The sequence below is a fragment of the Podarcis filfolensis genome (assembly GCF_964270895.1).
Source record: "Podarcis filfolensis genome assembly, chromosome: 1".
In the NCBI taxonomy this organism is placed as follows: Eukaryota; Metazoa; Chordata; class Lepidosauria; order Squamata; family Lacertidae; genus Podarcis; species Podarcis filfolensis.
This window is the reverse complement of record NC_139604.1, coordinates 55,282,974-55,308,329: the sequence shown is the minus strand read 5'-3', so window position 1 is coordinate 55,308,329 and position 25,356 is coordinate 55,282,974. Positions and strand designations below refer to the sequence as shown.

The window sequence follows — 25,356 nt, the reverse complement described above, 5'->3', positions numbered from 1 at the left end:
GTGGACACCAAAGGATGATGTAAGCCACTTTGTTCTCTTAGTTCTCTATGTTGTGCTCAGCTGTGCTGGAAATGATGTTTGAGTGTTAATTAGGGTTTATACATGTCAGTTTTTCCGTGCTGGACTTAATAGTGCTGCAAGTACTCCATATCACTGGTTATATTATAAACAACAATGTAAGGCTTCAAGCTCTTTTTGGAAACTGTGCCTTCTGTAGTTGCTTGGTCATGAGCAGAAGCAACACTGAATAGAGGCACATTTTGTAGTTAGGTGATCTCTGATTTTTGTATGGTTTTTGTTTGTGGTTTTACTTATGATGACTGTAATCTGCTTTGCTTTTTTATGAGTAGCAGTATATAAATATTTTGTTATAAATGAATACATCAGTTTTTAATATTATTACTTCAACACACACTGGATATTGCACCAATGTCATAGTCATGAATTTCTCAAACCATCTTAATGAAGCCTTGTCTTGTTTTATATTTCCTAGTACCGTGACATATCTGAAGCACAATGACTATGTATATGGGGAAACAGACAGAAGCATCTTCTTCTTTTAAGTATCTCTCCAGCAGCTCAGAAAAACAGGAAACATCATCAAGTTTGCAAACTTTCTTACTGTGAAATTTCAATTTTGTATTACTTGTTTAGTTTCTGAGAGCAGGGGAAGTGAAGCGGCATGGCTACATCTATTGTTACCATATGTTTCTTATTGTTATTTACAGAAAATATACCTAGCATGTTATAATTATTTGTTGTGTAGAATAAACTTTGTCCCAACAGATTGTGATGCTTGCATTCTCCAAAACCGGATTAGGAGGATATAATATTGGCAATACAGAGTGGGTTCAATAGTTAGTAGCCCATATTTCACAGATACCTATCTGTGTACATATATAGAATAATAGAATGGGGTGAAAGGGTCCCCAAGGCTCATATATTTTACACTGCTTGCTGGGGCCTTGACAAATAATCAGAATTCTCCAAGGCAGTGCATTCAGTGATCACGTGAAACTGTGGCTGCAACATCTAGCTACATTTTGGACATTATCAAATCATAATAACGGGTTGTATCTAACTAAGTTATACCCAGAGTAGACTCACTGAAATGAAAGGGCCTAATTTGTCCATGCCCATGATTATCAGCAGATCTACTTTGAGTAGAACTAACATTGGCTACAATTTAATGTATTACAATCACCAGGCTACAGTTAAACTTGGGGTGGCTATAGATGACCTTTTACCAAGTAGTCAAATGGGAATACCGTCACCTGTCCATGCACTGAGACAATGGCAGCTGATCAGGAGTGCGTGGCACTGAGAGTTTGCTAAAATTCCTTTCACCACATCACTGCCAGATGCCAAAGATTGGCTCCCTGCATGACTGAATACTACACACACTGCATACAAGCCACTACCATATGGCAAACAGCTTTATCCCATAATATATCCAGACGGACTAGTTAGCTAGTCGTTTTGCTCTGGGACATATGCTACAGTTTTGTGGTCACTTTCATAGAATTTAAGTTGCCCAGTTTGGCTTTCCATCATGTACCATACCCACTTTGAGACCCATATAACTGTTACGAATCAAAAATCAATCGTGGTGGCACAGTTCACCTTTCTACCTTTATGAGAAAACAGTCAAACTATGTAGCAACCAGTAATGGCCATAAAGAATTTAGACAACAATGTTCCGCAATCCTTGCCTCAGGGGGTAACGAGTAAGGAAGTGCGCCACCTTTTGGATCATCTGTGCCACTTCAATGCATAGTTTTCCTCATTTGAGTTTCGACTTTATCCATACTTAACCTTTGGAATCAGAGACGCTCTTAGGTACATACAGAATGTACACGTCAGTGCAGATATATAAGGTCAGATGAGCAACCAGATTTTTTGCAAGCGCTTACTACAAGCACGGTAGAAGTATGTGATACGAAGAATCAACACTCTCCTGGTGAGAAAAGAGTGCTCATAAATTTGATGAGACTGCTCTAGTTATGAGCACACAAGGTAGCTTAAACTACTAATTAAGTAGGAAAAATCGCATGATCTGCTCTTGTATCTTCGCTAGGCAGAAATCAACAGGTGAAGCTGTTCGCAGCATAAATATCTAGGGCCTGAGGTGGCCCTGGTTTACAAAGCCCTGTACAGCTTTGGACTAGGATATCTGAAAAGGATATATACCCCTTATATAGCCAGCCAATCACTAAATTCTACGGGAGAGCACCTCCTGCAGATATATCACCGAAAAGTCCATTCTGGGAACGCCTTCCTCTGTTATATCAAACAGGTGCCATCTTTACTGTCTTCTGTCTTTTCAATGGCTGTTGTATCGCTTCATCAATCAATCTTTATTGCGGTCAAAAACCAGACAGCAAAATTAACAACAAAGCAATATATACTACATCAGCACCAAGGGGCAGACACAGTACATGAAATTGAAAATTCCCTCTACGCGTAAATTCGTAAATTTGGGGACAAATTTACGATGAATTAAAAAGAATACTGAAATACACCTTCCCCAAAAAACCTGAAGCGTTCCTTTTAGGTATGATCGGAGAGGAGATCAAAAATGAAGACCAAACATTCTTTCAATATGCAATGGTGGCCGCCAGGATTTTGTTAGCGCAAAACTGGAAAACTTCCAATATCCCCACCATTAGAGAATGGCAAATGAAATTATATGAGTATATAGAATTAGCTAGAATGTCACAAAAAATTAGGCATCAAAAAATCGTTAAGTTTACGAACGACTGGAATAAATTTCTAAGTTACATTGAAATCAATCTAGGTATTACCAAAATCACAGTGGGCGGAATCTAAAACCTGCGATGTAAAGAGCTGATATAATACAATCTGCAGATAAGCGATGAGTTTATTTTGCCTAAACCGAGATGGAAGGAAGTCAATTGAGTGATGTTATGTTGGTTTGTCTGTTTTATGTTTATAGGCGTTGTTTGTTGTTGTTGTTTGTTTGTTTGTTTGCTTTTTTTTCTTTTCAGTCTTTTTTCTTTTTTGTATTGTTTGATGTCGTTTCCAAAATATCAATAAAAAGATTAGTAAAAAAAAAAAAAGAAAATTCCCTCTACGCTTATTTGCATTAAAAATAGCACTCCTCAATGGCTGTTGAAGACCTTTCTTTCCAGCAAGCCTTTTAAGTGGAGTTTCTTTTAACCCAGTCTGTATCTGAATTTAAATGTTGTTGTTTTTAAGACTGCTAAATCACTTCAGTGTATTTTAAGTCAAGTGATTCATATACAACCACTTGCTAATGCCTGCGTTTCAAACAGCAGTTAAACACAGTTACAGAGGAAGATGAGAAACCAGAAAACTCTAGGCATCACTATGCAGTGGTTTCTTGTTGTTTTTTGCCAGTGGTTTACTCTGGTACAGAGTATCAGTGTCTTTTTTATAGCAGAGATGTGGACCACCCATCAACTCATCTGATGAAATCCCGACAACAGACAATTGACAGTTGGGTGGTGGAGGAAGATAGCAAGCAGGATTAAACTCTCCATGCATCACCTGATGGGCAGAGTTCAGTGTCATTTGCTCCAGTTTTGGGGTGAATGAGTTCCCTGCAGGGGATTCCCTCACACACTCAAACTGAGCAGAATTGAACCTTTCACTCGCCAGCTGATGGGCAGACTGCTCAGCCCTGTTTTCCGCAGGCTTTCAGCGCGTGAATCAGATTTTGGGTGCTGGCACCTCTTTATTTATTTCTTTATTTTCAAAAATCACATCTGAAGTCTTCTATCTTCTATCTTCTTCCTGTTCCATTTGGACTAAAATGTTTCCTATTTCTTTTGCGGTCTGAGCTTTGTTAACACTGCAATCAGATTGGGTATTGCTGGCTATTTCCGAGTATAACCACCTCTGGTATATTCCCACGGGGAAGCCACAAAAGGGATGTGATAGTGTGAGTTGCTTGGCTCTCATGCTGTTGACTCATGGAGCTGCTGTTATGAATATAGTAACACATGTCCAGATTGCAGGCCACCTCTTCCTTCTTTCAAAACTTTCCAAATATATAGTTAAATCAAGATGTGATATTGAGCACATATACCCTTGCATAATACCCTGATGCATGAAGAGATGTGTGAGTCACTTCTACTTTCTCTAGCACCCTTCCTTGTAATTTGCAAGCTGGCCTTTATGATGGCTGACCTTTTGAAAACAGGGAAGGGGAACCCATAGCCCTCCAAGATGGTTTTGGATTGCAACTCCTATCAGCCCCTGCCAGCATAGCTAATGGGCAAGGATGATGGGAGCTATAGCCTAGAAACATTTAAAGGGCCACAGGTTTCCTAGCCCGGTATGATAATCTAAGTCAGGCTTCCTCAACCTCGGCCCTCCAGATGTTTTTGGCCTACAACTCCCATGATCCCTAGCTAGCAGGACCAGTGGTCAGGGATGATGGGAATTGTAGTCTCAAAACATCTGGAGGGCCGAAGTTCAGGAAGCCTGATCTAAGTGTAGCCTATACTCTGGCCGCTCTGATTTCACTGCCATTCTTGTAATTTGAGGCAGCAGAAAGTAAATATCACTGAATGATGTAAACATTCATGTATTAACATATTAATACGTATTAACATATTTTTACCCTGTATCTGCTATTCCAAAATATCTTCAAGATGGCTAAGAATAATATCAATAAAAATAAGTAATATTAAAAAATATTATACAATAAATATATCCAGCATCTCAAAACATAACTGAGTATGTGACATAAACCTAAACAGTGACTAGCATAACTAGGGAATGAAACCATATTGGTTATATCCAGACACAGAAGAGTCTGCATTTTTATTCATTTTATTTCACGTTTTCAGGTCATAATATAAAGCAGGGGAGAGGGACATTATATATTAGATGAGATGAGAAGTAAAGCAAAATTAATTAAGCATAAATCAGTGAGAATCAATTTCATTAAAACTTGTCAGTTGACTCAATGAATAAAATAATGACTAAGTACAGCCCATAACTTTACACAGCTCAGCTTAAAATTCCATTATACCAATTACAGTTTTTACAAGTAACTATTAATCATAACGAATACATTAAAATTAAAATATTTGAAAAAATCAAGCTTCTCCAGCAGAGCTATTTACCTTACAAATTTGCCTTATAAAATCTTGCTTGTACATTGGTTAGTGCCATTTCTGAAGGTAACGACTTTTCACGATATCTTGATATCCTCATTAAAAAGCTATATTTTGACACATCAACCATTTTTATAAACAGACCAACAGCAGAACAGTTACAAATGATTAATCTTCGCCCAATGTGGTATAAATTAAATGAAGTCACAAAAAGTGAAAAAATAATCTGTTCTATTTTAGTGTTTATTCAAGAGGTGGTCCCCTTGCTTCAGATTATTTGATCAATTAGTGTGGCACAATATTTGATAAAAGTGAAAATGAACAGGAAGAAAAAACTTAAGGACCTAGGCTGGCATCAGTACCTGGCATCCTTGGGTAGCAGTCATACCACTACTGATGTTTACACTGTTCCAACTCCCTTAATTGGGGTGGGGGGATGCTCCAAGCAGCCCCAAGTGGCTGGACCTAGCCACCCTGTTCATTTCCCACAATGCACCTGATCTAGCATCATTCTAGGGCACTGTGGTAAACTAGAGAGTAGCCGGACACATTCATCAGGTGCTGCTTGGTGCACTGTCACAGCAACCAGCTATGCCCACAATGGAGAAGGGGACCAACAGTGGACATATTATCCAGAGGCACCTCAAAGCTGGATCTGGCCCTGTTTAGGACCATATCACAAATTATGTATGAGGAGTACATGCAGTGTTTCCTATAAGATGTGATGCAAGTACACATTTGAAGCTAGCTTTTCAGATACACACACATGAGCACAGCCAGGATTTTTGTTGGGGGGCAAAACTGAAGTGATTGGTCAGTTAGTTATTGTTTTACTTGACTGGGGGGGCAGCTGCCCCCCCCCCGGCTATGCCCATGTACACACACCGAAACAAAGAGGTATGCTCAGTTCACCAATGTATTCACTAATCTGCAATACGGGAAACAGCCCTGAACTACCCGGTTATTACTGCCTAAGTTGCATTCCTATTCACTGCAGAGAGGCATCTAAACCCATGTATTCCAGTGGGCTTCTTATGCATGCATCTGCAAAGCAATGGACTGAGAGTCTGTTGGGCGTTCTCTACAACTACTTTCTTCCTGGACTCGAGTCCTGCATGCATAGCTAGAGATTAGCTCAGTGCAACAAGTGTTTAGCTGGCAGTCATAAACTCTCATTACACTGGATGATATCCTGGGTAGTACAGGCTAGGAGGAAATGAATACCTACTGATTTTTATACTCATTGGAAAGCATTTGCCACTAGCTTAAAGGAAGAAAAGTATGAGGAAATAATGTCACCTTTGTATCACATCTCTCGTTCATGGATAAACTGAAGGAAAGCCCCTTCGCGTAAAAAACAGAGTATATTAAATGTAAGGAATTCAAATCCCTAAGAACACATCCCTGAGCGTGTGAGACTCTTAAGATTCCTCATAAGCTTCCATTGTGTTTTCACCTTATGCATGTCTACTCATAAGTAAATCCCACTGTGTTCAACAGGGCTCGCTTGCTAGCAAGTATGTTTATGATGGCAGCCTGAATGCAGCAATACATTAAGGAGAGTGCCCTTATAAATCTGAGGGACATTCTTTTCTTTTCCCTCCAGGGTTGCTGTTGCTTTGGGCAGGTGGGGCGGTGGTCCTGCCTGACAAGCACATGGCTGCCTCTTCACGATGCAACTTCTGACCTACTATTTTGAATGAAGGCAGGTGGGGTCAAACAACTGGCAACTCCTGGGCCTCATCCAGCCTCTTTGGCTCATCGGTTATCAGTGCAACTCCCCAAACCCTTGGCTAGAAGCAGGCATTTCAGGCAGCCGTGAAGGAGAGAAACAGAGGCAGCGAGAGAAAGGACAGGAGGCAGCGGGTGGGTCGTGGCCAATAATTAGGAGTAAGAGAATAATGGCGTGCCCTTGAAAGAAAATGGAAGGAAGCTCTGCGTGTGTGACCCCGCTTCTGCTCCCCTTCCCACGTTCCGTGCCATGCTTGCCCAAACTTTGGAAGTACAACAACCCCATAACCAGGCAACCTCCGCACCCCCTTCCCTATTTATTAAGGGGGGGTCTATATGTTTAAGGACCTCGTTTAGTCCTGCCGAAAGCCGGCCCCTCCCACCCAGGGGCCCTCAGCCAATGAAAGGGCTGTTTCTGCCACTCGGCGCCCTTTTTTGCAGGGAGCCTCGCGCGGGCGACGTGGCGCGTGGAAGGCAGCTCCTGCCGGGAAGTGGCTCCCACCGGCCGCTGCAGCGCCACGCCGAGAGGCTCCGACTGCTGACGGACACCCGCCGGTGGCAGCTCCTGCCGCGGAGGAAGGGGCCGGGCGGCTCCCCGGGGAGTCCAGGGCAGGCGCCACTGAGGGCTCTCTCCCTCTTTCCGTGGGCCTGGGGTGGGGCGTCGAGGGGGGAAGCGAGTCGACGTTTCCTCAGGGACGGGAGGCTCTCAACGGTTGGTTTGTAGGTTTCTTCTTCTGTTTGATTGTAATATGTATGCCCCATACCTGCCACTCTTGATGGAAGTTGGTTCCTCGTGGCGCCTTCTTTACCGGTTTGGGATATACCTTTAAAAAGGCACATTTCGAAGCGCGTTCTTCCCCTTGAGTAATTCTGGGCCCCGCAGATTAAGGGTTGCTGGGACTACAGGCCCCAGAATTCTTTGAGCGGTGGGGAAACGGGCTTCAGATGTGTAGGGCGTCTGCAGCCCTCGTTGCCTTGAAGGCCCAAGGCGGTGGAAAGGTGAAATGCATTTTTAATACACAGCAGTGTAACAAAAATATCGCCACTTGACATGTAGAATTACAATGAAATAAAACCAGATACTACTGGCCTGGGGGGTAAAACAGTTTAAAATTATCTGTTTAGGATAGTTTAAAATGAAACTGGTATCCTAAATAGAAGCTGAATGAAGCTTTTTGGGTAGAAAATTAGCTGCTGTTCTTTTTCTGATAGTCACTTATTTTTGCTGAGTGGGTAAAAAGCTTACTTGCAGAACGCGGGCTTTTGCCTTAATTTTGGCACATAGGTGCAGGTAGAAACTTGCCCTGTTGAATTTTGGCCTGTTAGCTGTTAAAGACATTGGAACTCTACCCAGAACAACAATTAGGGTGTGTACTCAAGATTGCTTGCAGTACAATCCTATGCATGTCTACCCAGAAATAATTTGCATTGAGGGAAGTGGGATTTACTCCGAGGTACGTTTGTAAAGTAGTAACCAATCTATACTAAGGCTGAAATTCTAAACACAGTTTAGCAGTTCCCTTGTTCTCACAATCAGGATTGGAGCAAAGGTAGATTTTGGTTACCCTTTGATGTGTATTTGTTTAAAGCTAAGGATTCTGCTTCATGTTGGTGTTTGTGTGGTGCCATGGGGAGAAAGAGCAGGTATTTTGCATGAATGCAGAGTCAAAGGGTGTGATCTTGTTAGGAGTTGAGTATTAGGCATACTAATATGTACTCAAACCCCTCCATGTGAAAGTTTCTCAGCTGGGACTGGGTTGCTGCTTTCCTGTCTGCCTTAAGTTATATACATAATCCACAATAAGATGAAATAACATATGGTAAATACCCTTTCACTTTAAAACACAATGATAACCAGCAAGATTCCAGCTAAAATAGCTGTAAGATCCACAACAGTAAGATCCACCTACATGTCTACAAGTGTAAAAATGTTTTCATCTGGCACCAAAAAGTGTTGGCACTAGGAAAGCTTTCCTTGGTTGGGGATATGATTCCACAAGGTTGCCACCAAAAACAGCTAGTTCTCTTGCTACCACCCTCTGGACTTCTGAAGGAGACACACAGAGAATGTGTGACTTGACCTGTGTAAGTGTAAAACTAGCACCTAGATCATGGGTAGGCAAACTAAGGCCCGGGGTCCGGATCCGGCCCAATAGCCTTCAGCCCGCAGACGCTCCAGGAATCAGTGTGTTTTTACATGAGTAGAATGTGTCCTTTTATTTAAAATGCATCTCTGGGTTATTTGTGGGGCACAGAAATTCATTCATTTCCCCCCCATATAGTCCAGCCCTCCACAAGGTCTGAGGGGCAGTGGACCGGCCCCCTGCTGAAAAAGTGTGCTGACCTCTGTCCTAGATCTACATAATGGCTTATGAAAAGATAGGAGATGGCAAAGTTCTGGTTTCCCCAACTGAGAAAGGATATTGTGGCACCGGATAGCTCAGCTGGTAGAACATGAGACTCTTAATCTTAGGGTCGTGGTTTGTGCCCCATGTTGGGCAAAAGTTTCCTGCATTGCAGGTTGGGTTTGATGACTTTCATGGTCCCTCCCAACTCTGATTCTCTGGAGAAGTTGCATGAAAGCACAGCCCAAACAACCATGGGAGTGAAGCACCTTCCTTATGAAGAAAAGTTACAATATTTGGGGATTTTAGTTTTGAAGTAAGAAATGATGTAGTCAGCTGTGACAGGTCTATAACATTATTGCTAAGGGAGAGAAAGCAGATTTAGAAGTTTTTATTCCTTTTACATAACAGAGCATTGTAGAATCATAGAGTATCAGCTCATAACATCAGCAATATACCATGACTGTTAGCAGCGGATGAAACTGGCATATAATGCAGGATTGGCAAAAGAGAGACTTGTTTCACGTGGTGCACAATTAGTGTATAGAATTTATTGCTATAAAATGAGGTAGCGACTAGTTTAGATGGCTTTAAAAGGGGGTTAGAAAACTGGATGAGATTTCCTTTGGCTACTAGTAATGATAGCTCTGTGTGTGTGCGTGTGTGCACACACACACACACACACACACACACACACCCTGTGGTTCAGAAGCAAGTATTATGCTACTGAACGCTGTTGCTGGGTAGCAGCAAGAGGAAAGAGATATTGTCATCGTGTCCTGCTTGAGTTTCCAGAGGCATCTAGTTGGCCACTGTTGAAGAAAGAAATACTTCAAGAAGGCATATTTGTATCATACTGGTCTTTTAAATCTTGGATGTAGGACCAACATCCACCAGCTGATGTTCTTTTGCATGCAAACTAAATAATGGGTTACCCGTTGAGGTTGCTGCAGGAGGATCAGTGCTGATATACAGCTGGGAGTAACATAGTAAGGCATATTAAGAGAGACATTTTCTGTGAAAGGTGATCCATTTACAACTGGGGCAACTTCTGATGACTAATGCTTCAGATTAAGATACTCATCGGTTTGAAAAATGGTTTGTTTTTGGCTTAATTTGATGTCATATGGAGACTGTAACAAAATTTGATGTGTTTTGTTTTTTGCAAACTTTTTTCTGATTTCCAGTTGAAATATTATTCTTTTATACAGTTTAAAGAGTGATTTCACTCCCTTATTTACCATTTTTTATAAATTCCTGTCCTTTGTGGAAATGGTGAATTCTTAGTCACAAGACCACATAACACTGGTCTTGAAAGACCTACATTGGCTCCCAGTAAGTTTCTGAGCACAATTCAGTTTGTGCTGACCTTTAAAGCCCTAGTGTTGGTGCTGACCTTTAAAGCCCTAAACGGCCTTGGTCCTGTATACCTGAAGGAGCGTCTTCACTCCCATCGTTCAGCCCGGACACTGAGGTCCAGCTCCGAGGGCCTTCTGGCAGTTCCCTCACTGTGAGAAGCAAAGTTACAGGGAACCAGGCAAAGAGCCTTCTTGGTAGTGGGGCCCACCCTGTGGAACACCCTCCCATCAGATGTCAAAGAAATCAACAACTATTCAACTTTTAGAAGACATCTGAAGGCAGCCCTGTTTAGGGAAGCTTTTAATATATGATGAATTATTGTATTTTAATGTTTTGTTGGAAGCTGCCCAGAGTGGCTGGGGAAACCCAGCCAGATGGGCGGGGTATAAATAATAAATTATTATTACTATATTATATATACCTTGTTTACTGTAATCTGGCAAAACAGGTTTATTGTTTTGTTAATTAAATTCTCAGGTGTGTTTTTTCCCCCCTCTTGTTCCAGTGTAAAATGTATGCTATACCGAAACAGCAAGGAATAATATATTTTTAAATGAGGGGTTAGGCGAGCCACAAGTCCATATTTACTTGGTATAGTGACCCATTGTTTTATTATCAAATGAATTTTGGATGCCATGTCTTTGTCAGCCGTTGGTTTCATACATTTTTATTTCAAGTTTGCCTATTTTATAACTGCTACCTGGGACACCCAAGTAAACGTTTACTTAATGCTGCTATTATGTGGAATTTGTTGCAATATTTATAAAACTTCCAAAGTTATTCACAGTATTGTTTATGGGAATGTTAAGAACACCAGCCATCTGATTGTACAAAATTGCTTCATAAGCTATAAAATGTTATTCTAGAAACATATGGTTACACAAGTAGTATTAAATACAATGGAGTATTAATATTTTTAATATTCACGATAAAGTTCATTTTAGCACGTAGCAGTGGCTTGCATTTGGCCAACAAGTTGGCCAGTGAGGCATTTGATGGTTGTCACACATGTACTAATGTATGTTCACATTAGTAGCTTGAAACTCAGTGAGGTCATTTGCATGGATATGCCTTCATGTGACCTTTATGGTTTCCTTTCCCCTACAACCCCTATGGAACTCCTGTGCATTACACTTTCACCTTCCATGCTCATCTGCACTCGTGTGTTGACTACTAGTGTCTTTTCACATTGCAGTTTACTCTGCATCCAGTTTTCTAATTGGATGGCAGCTAGTCTGAGTAAAAACACATCCAACAGCAGTATTTGTCAAGGAACAACAAGATTGATATAGATTGTGGCTAAGGTTGTGTGAATTCGGCTTCCGGAGTTGGCAGTGGGGAGCGCATTGGATGTAGAGTAAGTGGTGATGTGAGCATAACCAGTCTGATTATTATTATTTATTATTTTATTTATTTCCCAAATATACTGCTTGATTGTAAGAAAACTCCTCTAAACGGTTATTAATACATAGGGCATAGATATTATTTCTTACTTTGACTAAGCAAATGTCAAATCACCTTTGGCTTAACTATTAACTGATCTTGTTGGCTGGTCCAGTGTAACTTTGGCACAAGGTGCTTTTACAGGGAGCACCTTGTGGTGAACTTTTACCAGATCTGCTGCCAGACTGTGGTTCCCAAGTGTTAAAATGCATGACTGGAGCTTTTCTAATGTTCAGGTACAAGTGTCTGTCCACACAGCAGTGTAATGTACCAACAGAACAAAAAGCTGTAAGTGGTATTCATATCAGTTAAGGATTAAAAGCAGAAATTATTTGGGGTTTACTTATAAAGCCTGCAACCCACTTGAACAGGCTTTGTGACCACAGCCCACAGGTTGGGAAACACAGTTTTAAATGGTCCCTGAATTTTTGGGAGATCAGCACTCTCCCCCCCACCCAAATGTAGATTTCAGACAGTGTTGGAATTTTTTCCATAGTAAGGTGCAACACACCTAACCCTGTAGACTGCTATGGAATGATAGAGTTCTGCTTAAAATCTATTAATATTTTAATTTTTGAACTGACTTGTTTACTGTGTATTTTAAAAATTGAAATTGACAATCTGTGTGTCCAAAGTCATTTGCCTCAGAATGGGGTATGAAAAGGTTTGCAGTATTGCTTGAGCAACTGATATGGTCAGTGTTGCAAGAGAAGAACAACACAGGTATTAACAGTTCACAAGTTCTTCTACTTCATTCCTGACCATTTGGGCATATTGGAAAATCTTAAACACAATGTATTTATTCACTGAAGTAAAGCTAAAATAAGTCTTGGGGATTGCTGACAGTATGATGGGGGAAAGTGCTGCAGTTTAAGAATATTCTTCAGCAGAATTACATGAAGGAAAACTTGCATAGCTATATCTCTTTTTTTTGTTTGTTCTGCGCACAGATTTTATTTTTTCTTTTCTTCTTTTTTTCATAAATTTTTATTAAATTTCAATATACTTAAACAATTTTATCCAAATTTCACAAATTATCTCTTTTTGGACTTCCTTCAGCTTCTCTGATAATCATCCATGTTTACCTCTTCATTACACATTCCCTTTATTTGTATTGCATAGCTATATCTTCTGCCTCAGGCTGCAGCCTTATTTTCAAGCATTACCACTAGTATTTTTAATTTTGTGCATGCTTTCTTAGGAGTACATCCCACTGAATTCACTGGGTCTTTCTTCCAAGATGACTTTAGGTTCATAGACCTTGATAGCTGCATCCTCAGAACTGTGTCTACCCCACAGAATCTGGTGCCTGACAAAGTGGAAATTCTGCTGCCATGAGCCCTCCAGCTGCGAATCCCAAGATTCTGTATCGGAATTCCCGCCTTCTCCGTATGGTGTTCCTGCAGCTCCACCGGCAACAGAGAGCTGACTTATTTTGTGATGTTGTCCTACAAGCAGAAGGTAATACTTAAAGCTGGGAGGGTTTAAGTTAAGGGTGCTTTGCTTCCTAACAGAGTTGGAAATTCCCAGGTGCCTGGAAATTCCTGGCCAGCACTTCTGTTTTAAGGATCCAGCACCTAAAATTTTGACAGTGACTCCTAGAAATTTCAAGTATTTTTCAAGCTTAGACTGCATGGTTAACAAAAAGGAAACATCCGCAACAATTAATTAATGATGTTTATGGCCTATTGGATGTGATAGATGGATTTCTCAGAGCCTGTTCTCAGTGTCATGGGTTCCTTAGAAACGTAGGCAGCTTTCTTGCAATGAGTAGAACCCATTGGTGCATTTAACTCAATAGTGTCTAAACTTAACTAACAGCAGCCATGGATTAAAGGGACTTTTTGCATGCAAACCTGAGCCACCACTGGTTTTTTCTCCCAAAGCAGTTGGCATAAATTAAACTTGGTTTGCTGGTCACTGGATAGGTGTGCTTCCCTTCTGTTCTGCAGTTCCAGGACAGCTTAACTCTCCCACTGAAATCAAGGCTTTGCAGTGCTGAACTTCGGCTGGATTATGCCTAGAGTTCTTAACCATGTGCCTCTCCAGTGTAGTGGTGTTTTTATGATAGCAAATTGTTCTTTGTTTGTAAAATGCCTGCTCACAAACAAATGTGAGTACAAATCCACTGAGAACTTCTCCTAAGCAAACCCAGTTGAAACAAACAAGAGTATATGTGTACTGGGAAAAGTCTGTGTATGCTTATAATAATGTATAGTACATCTTATGCTGTGAATTGCTTTTTGCTAGTGCTTAAGTGCCCTCAAAGCTGAGAGGGCAGAGAACAGGCTGAGCTAAAATAACTTATTTTTTCCAACCATTCTGTTCTTTATTTTAATTGTATCATATCCAGAAGGAATTGTAAAAATAAGTTTAACAGTTTTAAATGAGCTGCTGAGACAGACTCATAAGCAGACTGATCGTAAAACTAAATGGTTTTATGCCATAATATGCCTCAGTATGTAAGAAGGATTAAACAGTACAGCTCTATAATTAGTCGTGAGATAACACTTGGGGAATCTCAAGAAAAATGTTTATTTAGGGGCTGGAACACTTTGGGACCAACTTCTGTCCAGAGGGGGCAAATATCTGGGTTTCTTTGTTGATACAGTACCTGCTAACAATTGTGTTGTTTGCAGGGGAAGCTGTTCCAGCTCACTGTTGCATTCTATCAGCCTGCAGCCCTTTCTTCACAGAGCGTTTGGAGCGAGAAATGCCCCCCAAAGGACACAAGGTGGTGCTAGAGATCCGGGGGCTGAAAATTGGGACTTTACGTAAACTGGTGGATTTCCTCTACACCTCTGAGATGGAGGTGTCCCGGGAAGAAGCCCAGGATGTTCTTGCAGCTGCACGGCAGCTTCAGGTGTCAGAGCTGGAGTCACTTCATCTAGAGGGAGGAAAGTTGGTCAAAAAATCCCTGGGCCCTAGATTAAATCGGGATTGCCTACAGCTATCTAGTCCATTATCCATCCCAGAGTTAACACTGTTGCAGTCTCCCCCTGCCTGCAGTGGTAGTTCCTTGACGTCATGGCTGTCTTCAAATATGCAGCACACTGTAGTGAAAGTTCCATGCACCAAGGAAATGGATAACAATAGCAGCATTGTCCAGAAAGCTGTCAAGAAGGAAAAACCAGAAGCATTGATGAGTAGGAATGAAGACCAGATGCCTAAAGATCCAGCAGTTACCACCGAGCCCCTTAGAACTAAAGTTAAAAAACGTCTTACAGGCATGGGAAAGAATATATTAGGCAATAATGAGCATGACAGTTTGCGGACACAGGATGGGACTGGTGATAGCCAAGCTACAACCAGCTTGCAAGAGTCAAAAAAGATTAAGCTCAGTCGCTCAAAGCTCCCCTCATCACCTTTGCCTGTACCATGTGCCATCAAAGACTCTAGCACTGTGGAATCCAGCAAACCTTCAAGGTCCAGCAGACGTCACTGGAGGCAGAAAAGTCTTCCGATCAAAGATGAGCAGAAAGAAGCAGAAGATAGCCATTTGTATGGTTTCTGGAGCCCGCCCCTCCCTCCAGAGGCAGCTAAGAGCAGAAAGCGCAACGCCAGTGAACCTTGCGTTAGCTGTCCCCAAAATGCAGGGCAGATTGGCCGGGTAAGGCTCAGAAAAGTTATCAATGGCAGCTGCTGGGAGGTGGTGCAGGAATCTCCCTCAGCTCAGGCCACCAGGCCAGCAAACTCTATGTGTGCTCTAAAAGAGGAGGGCTCTCGATCTCCGCCCAGGTATCCTGAGCCGGAAGGAGTAGATGCACAACAGTCAGTCACCTCAACTAGATGTCTGCCAACAAAAATACAAAGTCCACCTCTTAATGAGAAGAACCTGGGAGAACAAGCTGAGAACAAGGTATCCTTGGAAGATGGAGACCCTTACAAATTGGATCTGTTTCTGCTAGACCATCTGACTGAGGATGTGCAGTATGACAAGCTGGTTTCAGCTGGTGAGTTGGAACACATGCTTGATATGTTTCTGGCAGATGATGGTGATGCTGTTGAGGAGCCTCAAGAGGCCACTATTCCAGAAGGCATGAATATTTTATGGCCTGCACCAGGAGCAAATGAGTGTCCACTAGAATGTGCTGAAGTTGAAAGAAAAGATATGTGCTCTCCAGAAGTCTCTGACTGTCCTCCGTGGGTCAAGACCAAAAACAGTCTCCTAAAAGGGGAACTGGAGGCCATTGACATGAAGATCAGCAGAGAAGCTCATGGCTCATCAAATGGGAGACCCTTGCTAGACCCTGTTCCCAGCTACTTTCCATTTGGGAAGTCTGAAACCAGCAATGACTGTTTTACCTGGTACAAACCAGCTTCTCCCCAACTGGATGATTGGACAGCTCAGCATCAACTGTCCCTGTCAGAGAATATGCCTGCAAACCTTGGTGATCCTTTGCCCATCACTTTGGCAGACAATGAAGACCGGGGTTTTTTGTCCTATGAAGTGGGTATATGTGGTGTCGAAACACAGCTCCATGCTCAGACATTGCAGAAGAGCCCTTTGCAACACCACTTGGGCTATAAGGTGCCTCCATGCTTGGAAGAGGAAGAGATAGATGTTGGTGGGGTAGACGAACTCTTGGTTAGCATCGAATGCGTCAGGCCAGATCCCTCTCCGGTGTCCGAAACCGAGGTGGATGTTGTGAACTAGTGAATGCAGACCATGGGAAGGAGTTGCCTTGACTACCCAGGGGCTGTGAGGGGTCAGGCCTGATGTCAAAAGGTCTGCTGGTCAGGCTAAGAAGGGCCCACTGCTACCCTGCTCACCTCGGTGCCAATAGGACCCCATCGGACATTGCTGCTGCTACTTGCTACCATTGCCATTGGCTCATTATCCCTCTCCCTGGATGTATTTATCCTGGAGGCAACAGCACTTGTGGTTAAAGGGGAGCCTCAAGCCTCTGGTGGGCAGCCGCTATGCCAAGTCTCCCAAAATACAAAGTATGTGGGGACCTTGGGGGACATTCAGCGTCATGGCTGCCTGCTGCAGGCCAAAACTGAACTGAGACTTGGCTGAGACGTCTTCCCAACTGAAAGCGGGAAGCCTGCTTGGGGATGAGTGTGTGACACAGTAAGCAGCAACGCCACGCCTCATCCCCGTCACCTCTCTCTTGGGACCATCTGGACTTCCTTGGTGTGGTGGTAATGGTGAGCTGCAGTGCACCCTTTAACTTAGCTCTCTCCCCTGGTTTTGCTTTCTTGCTTGCCCAGTGCAGTGCACTTCTGATTTCAGCCTGCCATGGCCTCTCTCCCACACATGACCACCCCCTCCCTCATGGACACAGGTGACGATGTCAGCCTTCCTGTGACGCCTGAGAACTGAGCTGCTGAACTGAGCCTCCCCATTGCCAGGCTGCCCTGCTTGAAAAGGTGGAGAAGAAAAAACGAACACGCACTGCCATGAGAGGAGAGGAAGGTGCCTCAAAGTAGGGGCAGCATCACCATGTCAAGGTCTCAAAAAAGTCTGGCCCTGTGTGGGATAGACTTTGGTGCCACACTTAAAATCCTTGATGGGGCTGCGGTAAACAAATACATTAGTAGTATCTTACAGTGCTTTTGGAGTGCTGAGGGAAAAGTGCCCCCCCCCCGGGAATTCCAAATGGTAGGCGGGGTTATTTTACTATCATCACCCCCTCAGCCTTATCTAATCATGACTGTTACGTTTGTAACTCTGTTTTCTGTACAGTGCAGGCTGGCAGGATTCCTGGTCTGCTTTATAGGATAGGTAGGAGCTAGAAACCAAAAAACTGAAACATCTAGCAGTGGTTCTGTCAAAAAGTAAGGAAATGTTAATGGTGGGGAAAGTCCTTCTCATGCACTAAAACTGCACATGAGCACGGTCTGTTTCAGTTCTATTTATAGCAGGAGGGCCACCAGTTCCCCACCCCCACCCCCAATAATGAAGGAGGGTATAGCTGCCCCAAGGTGAACAAAAAGGGCTTTCTAAATACACAGGAAGTGTGGCACTCACAATTCAGTGAACAAAGTCAGTTGTGCATTCTAGGGTAACCAGAGAGTGACTGTGTTCTCAGTGACTCAAACATAGTTTGTTTGTGGCTTTAATTTTAATTTTTAATGGTAGGCAGCTAAAGGAACTTTTAGGCCTTGCTCCCTGCCCCACCGTCTTAAAACCCAATCTGGTGAACAGTTACACCAGCAGCACAACTGGGGAGTAGAAGGGACTTTACAACACTGGAGAAGACATGGGTGGTGGCCTACTGTTCCCACCAGCTGTGTGCACACATCAAACACTTTATCACAAAGGTCACACTGGAGCTAGAAACAGCAGCATGACTTTTGCTGATGCCTCTCACTGCATCTGCTGTACTTTTGAGTGGGTGCTCTTTGGGCTGCACTGCAAAAGCTCGGGGCATTTATTGGAGCAGCTGCCTGGAAATGTTAAAAGCCCCTTCAAGGCTGTCTTTTCACTACTTCCGGTAGGACCGACCACTTTCACTGGCTGTTAATGCTGGCTAAGCGTCTGTGGAAGCTGATTTAGTAAACAGTTACATGCCCTGCTGATTTTATTTTATTTTATTTTGTACAGAGATGGCTCTCCAAATAACAGGTTAAATCACTTGTTTTACATTCAAACCATTTCCCTTGTTTACAGCTTATTCAAGGAGAGGTGTATTTAAGTGCAGTGACCTATGCCTCCATGACGCTGTGCCAACTACTTCCTTTTCACAGCCCAAAGCTCTCATTGTACAGTAAACAATCTGAAGAGTAGATGGCACAAAGGCCATAAGAAATGTTGAGTTGTGACTTTGTTCAATTAAAGTTCCTATATTTCCCCCCCGAGTTGTCTTTATTTTGTTTAAACTTATGGCAGCTTATGGTTTAGTTGCAGCACTGGTAGAAAAGAAACAAATTGCACACAAGAAGCTTGTTAGAAACAGGATGAGGGAAAAGCTGATATTACGGAAGAATCATCACCTAGAAAGGAAGTTACTGCAGGATATATAGGCAGATCATGGCACCAGATTTGGTGCTTTCAGGCTAGCACAAAATGGAAACAAAGGGCTCCAGAGATTTACAAATGACATCCTTTTTGCAGTTAATGAACGAGATAATAAAGCATGCTGAATGTTAAGGTAGGTTTGCAAAAACCCTGTGCAGTTGCACAGGGTTGTGATAGCAGTGGCAAGTCCTTCTAGCTTCCAACACCTAAGACATGCCACACTGATTTTTATGCTGCTTAAGGAAAGATAAGGGCTTCACTACTGAAGGGCAACTGCACAGGATCCAGAAGAACCACTTTTATTTAGGGGCTTGTCCACATTTATTGCTTACCCCATACTTTCTAAACACGGTTCTGTTTGCCCCACCGCTTTCCCCAGGAAAACCTGTTTGTTCCAATTTGGCACTAAACATCAATCTGCAGAAAACTCAACTGATAAGTGGAAGCGTAGACGGGGCCTTAGTGAAGCTGTAGCACATGCTGCACTAAGGTTTGTCTAGACAGATGCTGTCCTGACTGAACAGAATTAAGAAATATATAAGAATTAAGAAAATATAAGGCATGACAATAGTTAAAGCTTTATTGAAAAACAATATATGCCCATCCCCAAATGACTAACAAAGCAAAACCGTAAAGGGATCAGGAAACAAGCAGCTGGTACGTTTTTCCTTTCGTGGAGGAGGGGCAGCAGCTTCAGAGATGCGACTGGAGTTTCATTATTTACCCCACTTAATCATATCCCATCATGGATGCTCCACCTCTCACACAGGACGAAGTGTTCATCAGCTGTGCTAGATGCAAGGACAGACAGTCATTAGCCACAGATCTTGCTCAGTAGAAAGAAAGCTAACGCACCATTCATATACTATGCTGAGTAGCTTGGGGGGGACCATGCTCTTGATTTCACCCCCTTCCCTTTCTCAGGAGATGCCAGCACAGATGGATAGCACAGCTATGATCCAAGATTCCCAGAGCTGAAAGGGAGGGGGCACCCTTTCCCCCTCCCTTGCTGCCACCTCCACACCCATATGTAATTAGGCCAGTGGCTGCATACTGCCAACCTGTGCTGTAGGTGATAGTGTACAAGACAGATGGATGGATGAGCAGTCCTCGAAGTATGTGACTTAATGATGGGAGCAGTTAATTTGCCTTTCTTCCCAATTCATCCTCTACCCAGCCCGGGGGGGGGGGGGGAGACAGCAACAACAGAGAGACCACAAAAGAATGACTAGCTTTTAGTCCTATTTCTTGCTCCAGGCAGTAATCATTTAAAACTACACAGGAATTGGAGTGGTGGTGGTGGTGAGGCCAGTCCAATAAGGCACTGATGTCCAGCAGATCTCGGAAAATATGGCTGCTACATTGTACAAACCTACCCTTGGTAATCCTGCCCAGTTGTTTGCTTTATTCTAGGTTGCCCTTCAGCATTTCAACCACCTTGTTTGGTTCGGGAAACTTGAGCTTCCGTGGTGGCCCTTTCTTGAGGCCGCTCCATAACTCCACCTCTAAAAAACCCAATAAAGACAAAATCAATAAAGACAGAAGGCAACTTGCCAGCAGCATTTGTATTGTTACTTCCAGTCAGCCACAAGCGCGCAGCCAAGACGCCATGTCTCTCTGCTGGCTTGTAGGTAGGGTTGTGTGCATTCATTAAACGACTGGTTGCTCTCACAAATAACTGGACATAGCAGTAGCTGAGCAAGTTACATCTCCAGTTGCCCAAGATCTCACACGTTGAGCCAGTTCTACAGCTGAGCTTGTGTGTGGAGTGGTGGAAAGAGAAACCGAATCTAAAGACGGGACGAATGGGTTAAAGCTCAATCAAAGAGCTGCTATGTAGGTCTTGCTAAACATTCAGCCCAGTGTCCTGCTCCTGTTCAGAGAAACCCTATGAACAAGGCTGCAGGACTTACAACAGCAAAGGGGAGTAAGGGATAAATAAGGTAGAAAGCACAACAGAACTAGAAGGGGAATCTCAGAATATGGCTATGGTATCTGGTTGAAACCTCAGCTAGCCCAGCTTTTTAATACACTAGAGAGAATGACCTGGAAGTAGGTAAGTCAGGGGTGGGGAAATGTGGCCTTCCAGATGTTAAGACTTCAGCCACTCTGGCCCATGGTCTGGGATTATTGGATTTTAGCCCAGCAACATCTGGTGGGCATGGATTGTCCACATCTGGTTTCCTTTTTATGCCAGCACACCCACTCCATACTGTGTCACTGTTGAAGGAGCATTTACATCAAATCTAAGAAACTGCCACAGGCACCACAAAATAACCATTTCACCTGGGGTGGGGGTGGGGTCTGGCAATGATTAGATCCTGCCACCAAACAGTTACTACATTATCAGACACATTCTGAAGCAGACAAAGCCTACAGATAAAACATGACCACCTCACCCCACTCCCGAAACAGGCAACCCATCCTAACAAAAAACACGCAACCCTCAAATTTAAAACTACCGGTAATTAAAAATTAGGAGAAGCAAAGGATTTTAGTTGGTGCCAAGTGATGCCCTCATATGTCACACTAGGGATCCCAGCAATAAGATGTTCAGCTGCTATGTTTCAGCCTCAATTTCTAGTTATGTACATTCTGATGCGTACATACAGGGAACCACAGCTACTATTTGTGGTCACACAGCCATCCCCCACCCCCAAATTCTATGGCACAAACCACAGCTGGGGAGAGATATAGAGTCTTTTCTGATTTGCAGTGGGATATGGCGAAGAGCACAAGGCAACCTACTTGCTTTTTGTACTTGGGCACCCTTATGGCTTGGTGAGTGGATTTGTGGACATCCGGTCACACATATTCTAGGCAGATGAAACCTACACCAAGAACTCAATGCCGAAGGTTTCTCTACCAAGCTATATTTGGGGTATCACTAACCCCAAATAGATACGGCAACTCCAGGAAGGTCCCTACTGTCTCTCACTGAAAAGCCTCCCTTGAAAGCACTTACTGGTGCCATCTTCTTTCCACAAAGCAACCTCAAAGCTATTCCTGCGCGGTTTCTCAGGGTTCACCATCACCACGATGTCAGGAAAGGTCTGGTGCAGTGCCTCGCTGACTGCATCGGCACTGCGCCCATAGACTCGTCAGCTTTTACTGTGGAATGAAGAAAAGCTTTCAGAGAACCACCTGAACTGTGATTTGAAAGTCTCTGTTGAACCCATACAGGCACAAAGCAATGAATGGTTTGACTACGTGGAAGAAAGCACAACCCCACCAGTGTTCAGAGAGTTCAGCCCAAACTTCCCATTCCGTTTTCTACTTCATAGGAGAGATGCAGTATTAAGGGATGAGATTTCCTGTTCAAAAAATGTGTTCTTACTAGAGCTGTGGCAATTTGGTGTGTGTGTGTGTGTGTGTGTGTGTGTGTGTGTGTGTGTGTATATATATATATATATATATATATATATATATACACACACACACACACACACACACACACACACACCACCTGTGATTAAATCTGCTGACCAATTAAACTTTTAATACTAGTTCTGATACCAGTTTGCTTGGTGCCTACTGTATTGTCACTTGCATCTGTAGATGCAATTTTAGTCATACCACATTTATAATTTTAGGGCGTTTATTTTTGTATGAACATTTGAATGGTTTTACTCTTTTTTTAAAAACCATCCAGGGAATTGGATTCAAGGGTGATATAATAATTACTTATAAAGAAATAAGTAATCAGCCACAGATGGCAAACAACACCTAAAGAGAGTTATTCCCTCCCAGATGAGGAAAAAGGAGGAAATAATACTTCTACACATACATTATTTAAAACAAAAGCAAAAAAAGGTGTGCTCTTTCTTTGGAAGTCTTTCTCCCCTCAGATGCAAATGTATGTAGATTTAATCAATTAAAACTAAAATACAGTAATAAGACTTAAGGGTCGCATCCAATACCATCAGTGTGCTAGCAGAAGGATCTTTGCATCAGCAGTTTTCTCTCTCTTTCAATGCTGGGCAACAGGTCTGCTGGTGGAACTGCCTCACATGAATTAAATGTCACAAAACTACCATTACTAGTTCTGTCCTTAGGAACTGTATCTGCAGATGCAAGTCGTTCACTTATGGTACCTCTTGTACAAAAGGACCCACTATCAGAGCAAATTCAACCCTGGCTCACTTGAGGACTGTGCTGGGTGCAGCCCCAAGATTTCTTCTCCAAGGCAGCAGCCAGCTCTACTCAGGAATCCCTTCTAGAAAGCAAAATGCATGAAACAACCCATGGGGTACCATCCTTAGTCAAATGATGCAAATAACGGCCAGGTACACACCAATGCTCAATGATCACACGAAAGCCCAATTCTTCATCCTTCTTTGGTTTCTTGGGTGATTCCTCAGCAACATTCATCTCCCCTCCTTCAAATGTTGCAGTCTTGGCCTGAGGTGCCTCTGCCTTCCTCTTCCTCCCTTTGGGGGCCATTCTACTACAAAAGCAAACACAGGAGGGTAGGAAAAATAATGCCCCACTCACCTGCACATCTCAATGCATGTGGCCGGCCTTCCTAAGAGGAACAGCCGAGAAGATGCAGTTCCTTAGGTTTGCTTTTGCTGCCTTATACCAAATCAGATCATGATGCATCTAGCTCAGTACTGTCCAAAGGGAAGGACAGATCTTCAGCATGCAAAATACTGCATGTAAGTAAGTAAGCAAGCAAGCAAGCAGAGCTACAGCCTGTCCCTTTCAGAAAAGAACATTATAGTATCAATCCTGACAAAGTAAAATACCCTAATGCCATAAGGAGGACACTAGAAAGGCTTAAGTGTTAAGCATTTAGAAATTGGGTTATCAAACCTCTTGCAAGACACAGGAAAATCTATGGAGGTTGATTTACGTGTACACACTTTCAAGCAAAGAGAATGCGAGCCTGTAAACTAATATTCTTAAAAAACCTTTTTAATTAATTAGTTACACAGGGCGGGGTGGGGAGAACGTGAAAAGTAGCCTTTACTTGCAAACCGCCCAGAGAACTTTTCTGTTAATGGGCGGCATATAAATCAATTGAAATTTAAAGGAAAAGAATTAGGAGAGCTGGTTATCCCGAAGAAGCGAAGATAACGGCAGAAATAAGCCCCCCCCCCAAAAGGGCGCCAAAAAAATCCAACTAGAGGAGGAAAAAGCAACAGCAGTTAACCAGAGCGGCAGGCAGGATGAAGCCAGCACAAAGTAGAAGCCAATTACCGTAGGAGAGAAGCGCCTACGAAGGACAGAAAGACAACAGCACGAAGCGTATCCCATCGTTGGAGAGAGCTGAAACAAAAGTGATAATAGAGCCAGATTGCAAAAATCCTACCGTTGCACAAGCGAGCAATTTCCCCGGGCCTTTCTCCTTTCTTGCAAACAGCGCTCCAGCCCACGCGCAGCAAGAGGACGACAAAGGAAATTACACTGCGGCACCAACCATGTGCGCCGATGATGGGAGGGGAGACCGGGGAATATTAACGCTAAAGTCGGGAAAGTCACAAAGCAGCAGTCTCCTAGCTGGCCAGTTTAGCAAATGGGGCGCCCTCTGAGGATGCCAGCCTTAGCTATCAAAACACTTTGTTATGATGAAAGAATAGCAATCGCAGGTCTTTTAACCGCCCCCCCCTCCGTTCAAAGAGGTTTTGCAAAGTGGTTGCTACCACTTACACAAGCCCGTCTGCAAATCGCGATGAAGTTCTGCAGCAGCCAATCCCGGCTCGCTCCCGATCCTGGCTTCTAAGGTAGCGTCGCTGGTTTAGGATTTCGCTGCAATTCCCCGCTTAGTACTGATCGTGGGCAACCAGATTCCTTTTCATGCGATGAAGCAGTGGAAACATCCGCTGCACCATGCTGGGTTGGTTGTTCTACAAAAGATCACTTAATGCGGATGATCCCTATGCATGAGTTTTAAATATAGAGGGTTTCCCCCCCTATCTATTCCGTTATGCTAATTGAAGGTATAAAAAGAGCGTGGCAGGGCGCAGGAAGTCTTAGAGTTGAGTCATAAACGCTACTGTTTTGCACTGTTTCGAAGTCACATCGCTATTACCATATAAAGCTGGCTGTATATTCTAGTATATAGGCATCAGCTAGGTATTGTAAGAACTTCAGTCCGAGGTTTGCTGTTTAGCTCTCTCTCTTTTGCCTTAAAGAAAATGGGTTTCGTAAACCCAAATTCCCCAAACTCTCCCTATCTTCTAATGCAGTACTCTCTTGTGGCATGGCAGCAGACAAAGGACAGATCCACACATTCACAGTACTCTCTCGCAACTGATCACATGGGAGTACAGTGGTACCTCAGGTTAAGTACTTAATTCGTTCCGGAGGTCCGTACTTAACCCGAAACTGTTCTTAACCTGAAGCACCACTTTAGCTAATGGGGCCTCCTGCTGCTGCCGCGCCACCGGAGCCCGATTTC

The 25,356-nt window shown here is 43.1% G+C and overlaps 2 protein-coding genes and 1 long non-coding RNA gene across 11 annotated transcripts in view; 2 read left to right on the top strand and 1 right to left on the bottom strand.

Moving 5' to 3' along the window:
* The window catches only part of LOC310746160, a 223,564-nt gene that overhangs the window by 196,621 nt on the left and 1,587 nt on the right, over positions 1-25,356 (top strand). The window lies entirely within an intron of this gene.
* Positions 7,235-18,788, top strand: BTBD18 (BTB domain containing 18). 7 transcript variants are annotated; one of them, XM_083621505.1, is made up of 4 exons: positions 10,237-11,870; positions 12,394-12,609; positions 12,695-13,447; positions 14,626-18,788. In XM_083621505.1, the coding sequence occupies exons 3-4, from the start codon at positions 13,321-13,323 to the stop codon at positions 16,641-16,643; spliced, it is 2,145 nt and encodes a 714-aa protein (XP_083477631.1). In that variant the 5' UTR covers positions 10,237-11,870; positions 12,394-12,609; positions 12,695-13,320; the 3' UTR covers positions 16,644-18,788. The 7 variants fall into 7 exon arrangements, with proteins under 7 accessions (XP_083477634.1, XP_083477633.1, XP_083477635.1 ...); XM_083621508.1 differs by lacking the exons at positions 10,237-11,870; positions 12,394-12,609 and adding an exon at positions 7,235-7,551 and having other exon boundaries at positions 13,227-13,447; XM_083621507.1 differs by lacking the exons at positions 10,237-11,870; positions 12,394-12,609 and adding an exon at positions 7,260-7,551 and having other exon boundaries at positions 13,286-13,447.
* SELENOH (selenoprotein H) lies at positions 19,520-24,371 on the bottom strand. 3 transcript variants are annotated; one of them, XM_083578485.1, is made up of 5 exons: positions 24,268-24,371; positions 23,248-23,404; positions 21,919-22,064; positions 20,330-20,458; positions 19,520-19,739 (listed from the first exon to the last, which is right to left on the bottom strand). In XM_083578485.1, exons 2-4 carry the CDS (start codon positions 23,394-23,396, stop codon positions 20,358-20,360), a joined length of 396 nt encoding a protein of 131 aa, XP_083434611.1. In that variant the 5' UTR covers positions 23,397-23,404; positions 24,268-24,371; the 3' UTR covers positions 19,520-19,739; positions 20,330-20,357. The 3 variants fall into 3 exon arrangements, with proteins under 3 accessions (XP_083434611.1, XP_083434609.1, XP_083434610.1); XM_083578483.1 differs by having other exon boundaries at positions 19,520-19,744; positions 24,268-24,370; XM_083578484.1 differs by lacking the exon at positions 24,268-24,371 and adding an exon at positions 24,157-24,173 and having other exon boundaries at positions 19,520-19,744.

Coding starts and splice junctions, on each gene's coding strand:
- BTBD18 (XM_083621508.1), top strand. CDS start 13,321: ATGAGCCCTCCAGCTGCGAATCCCAAGATTCTGTATCGGAATTCCCGC. Junction 13,448..14,625: donor TGTTGTCCTACAAGCAGAAG/GTAATACTTAAA, acceptor TGTTGTTTGCAG/GGGAAGCTGTTCCAGCTCAC.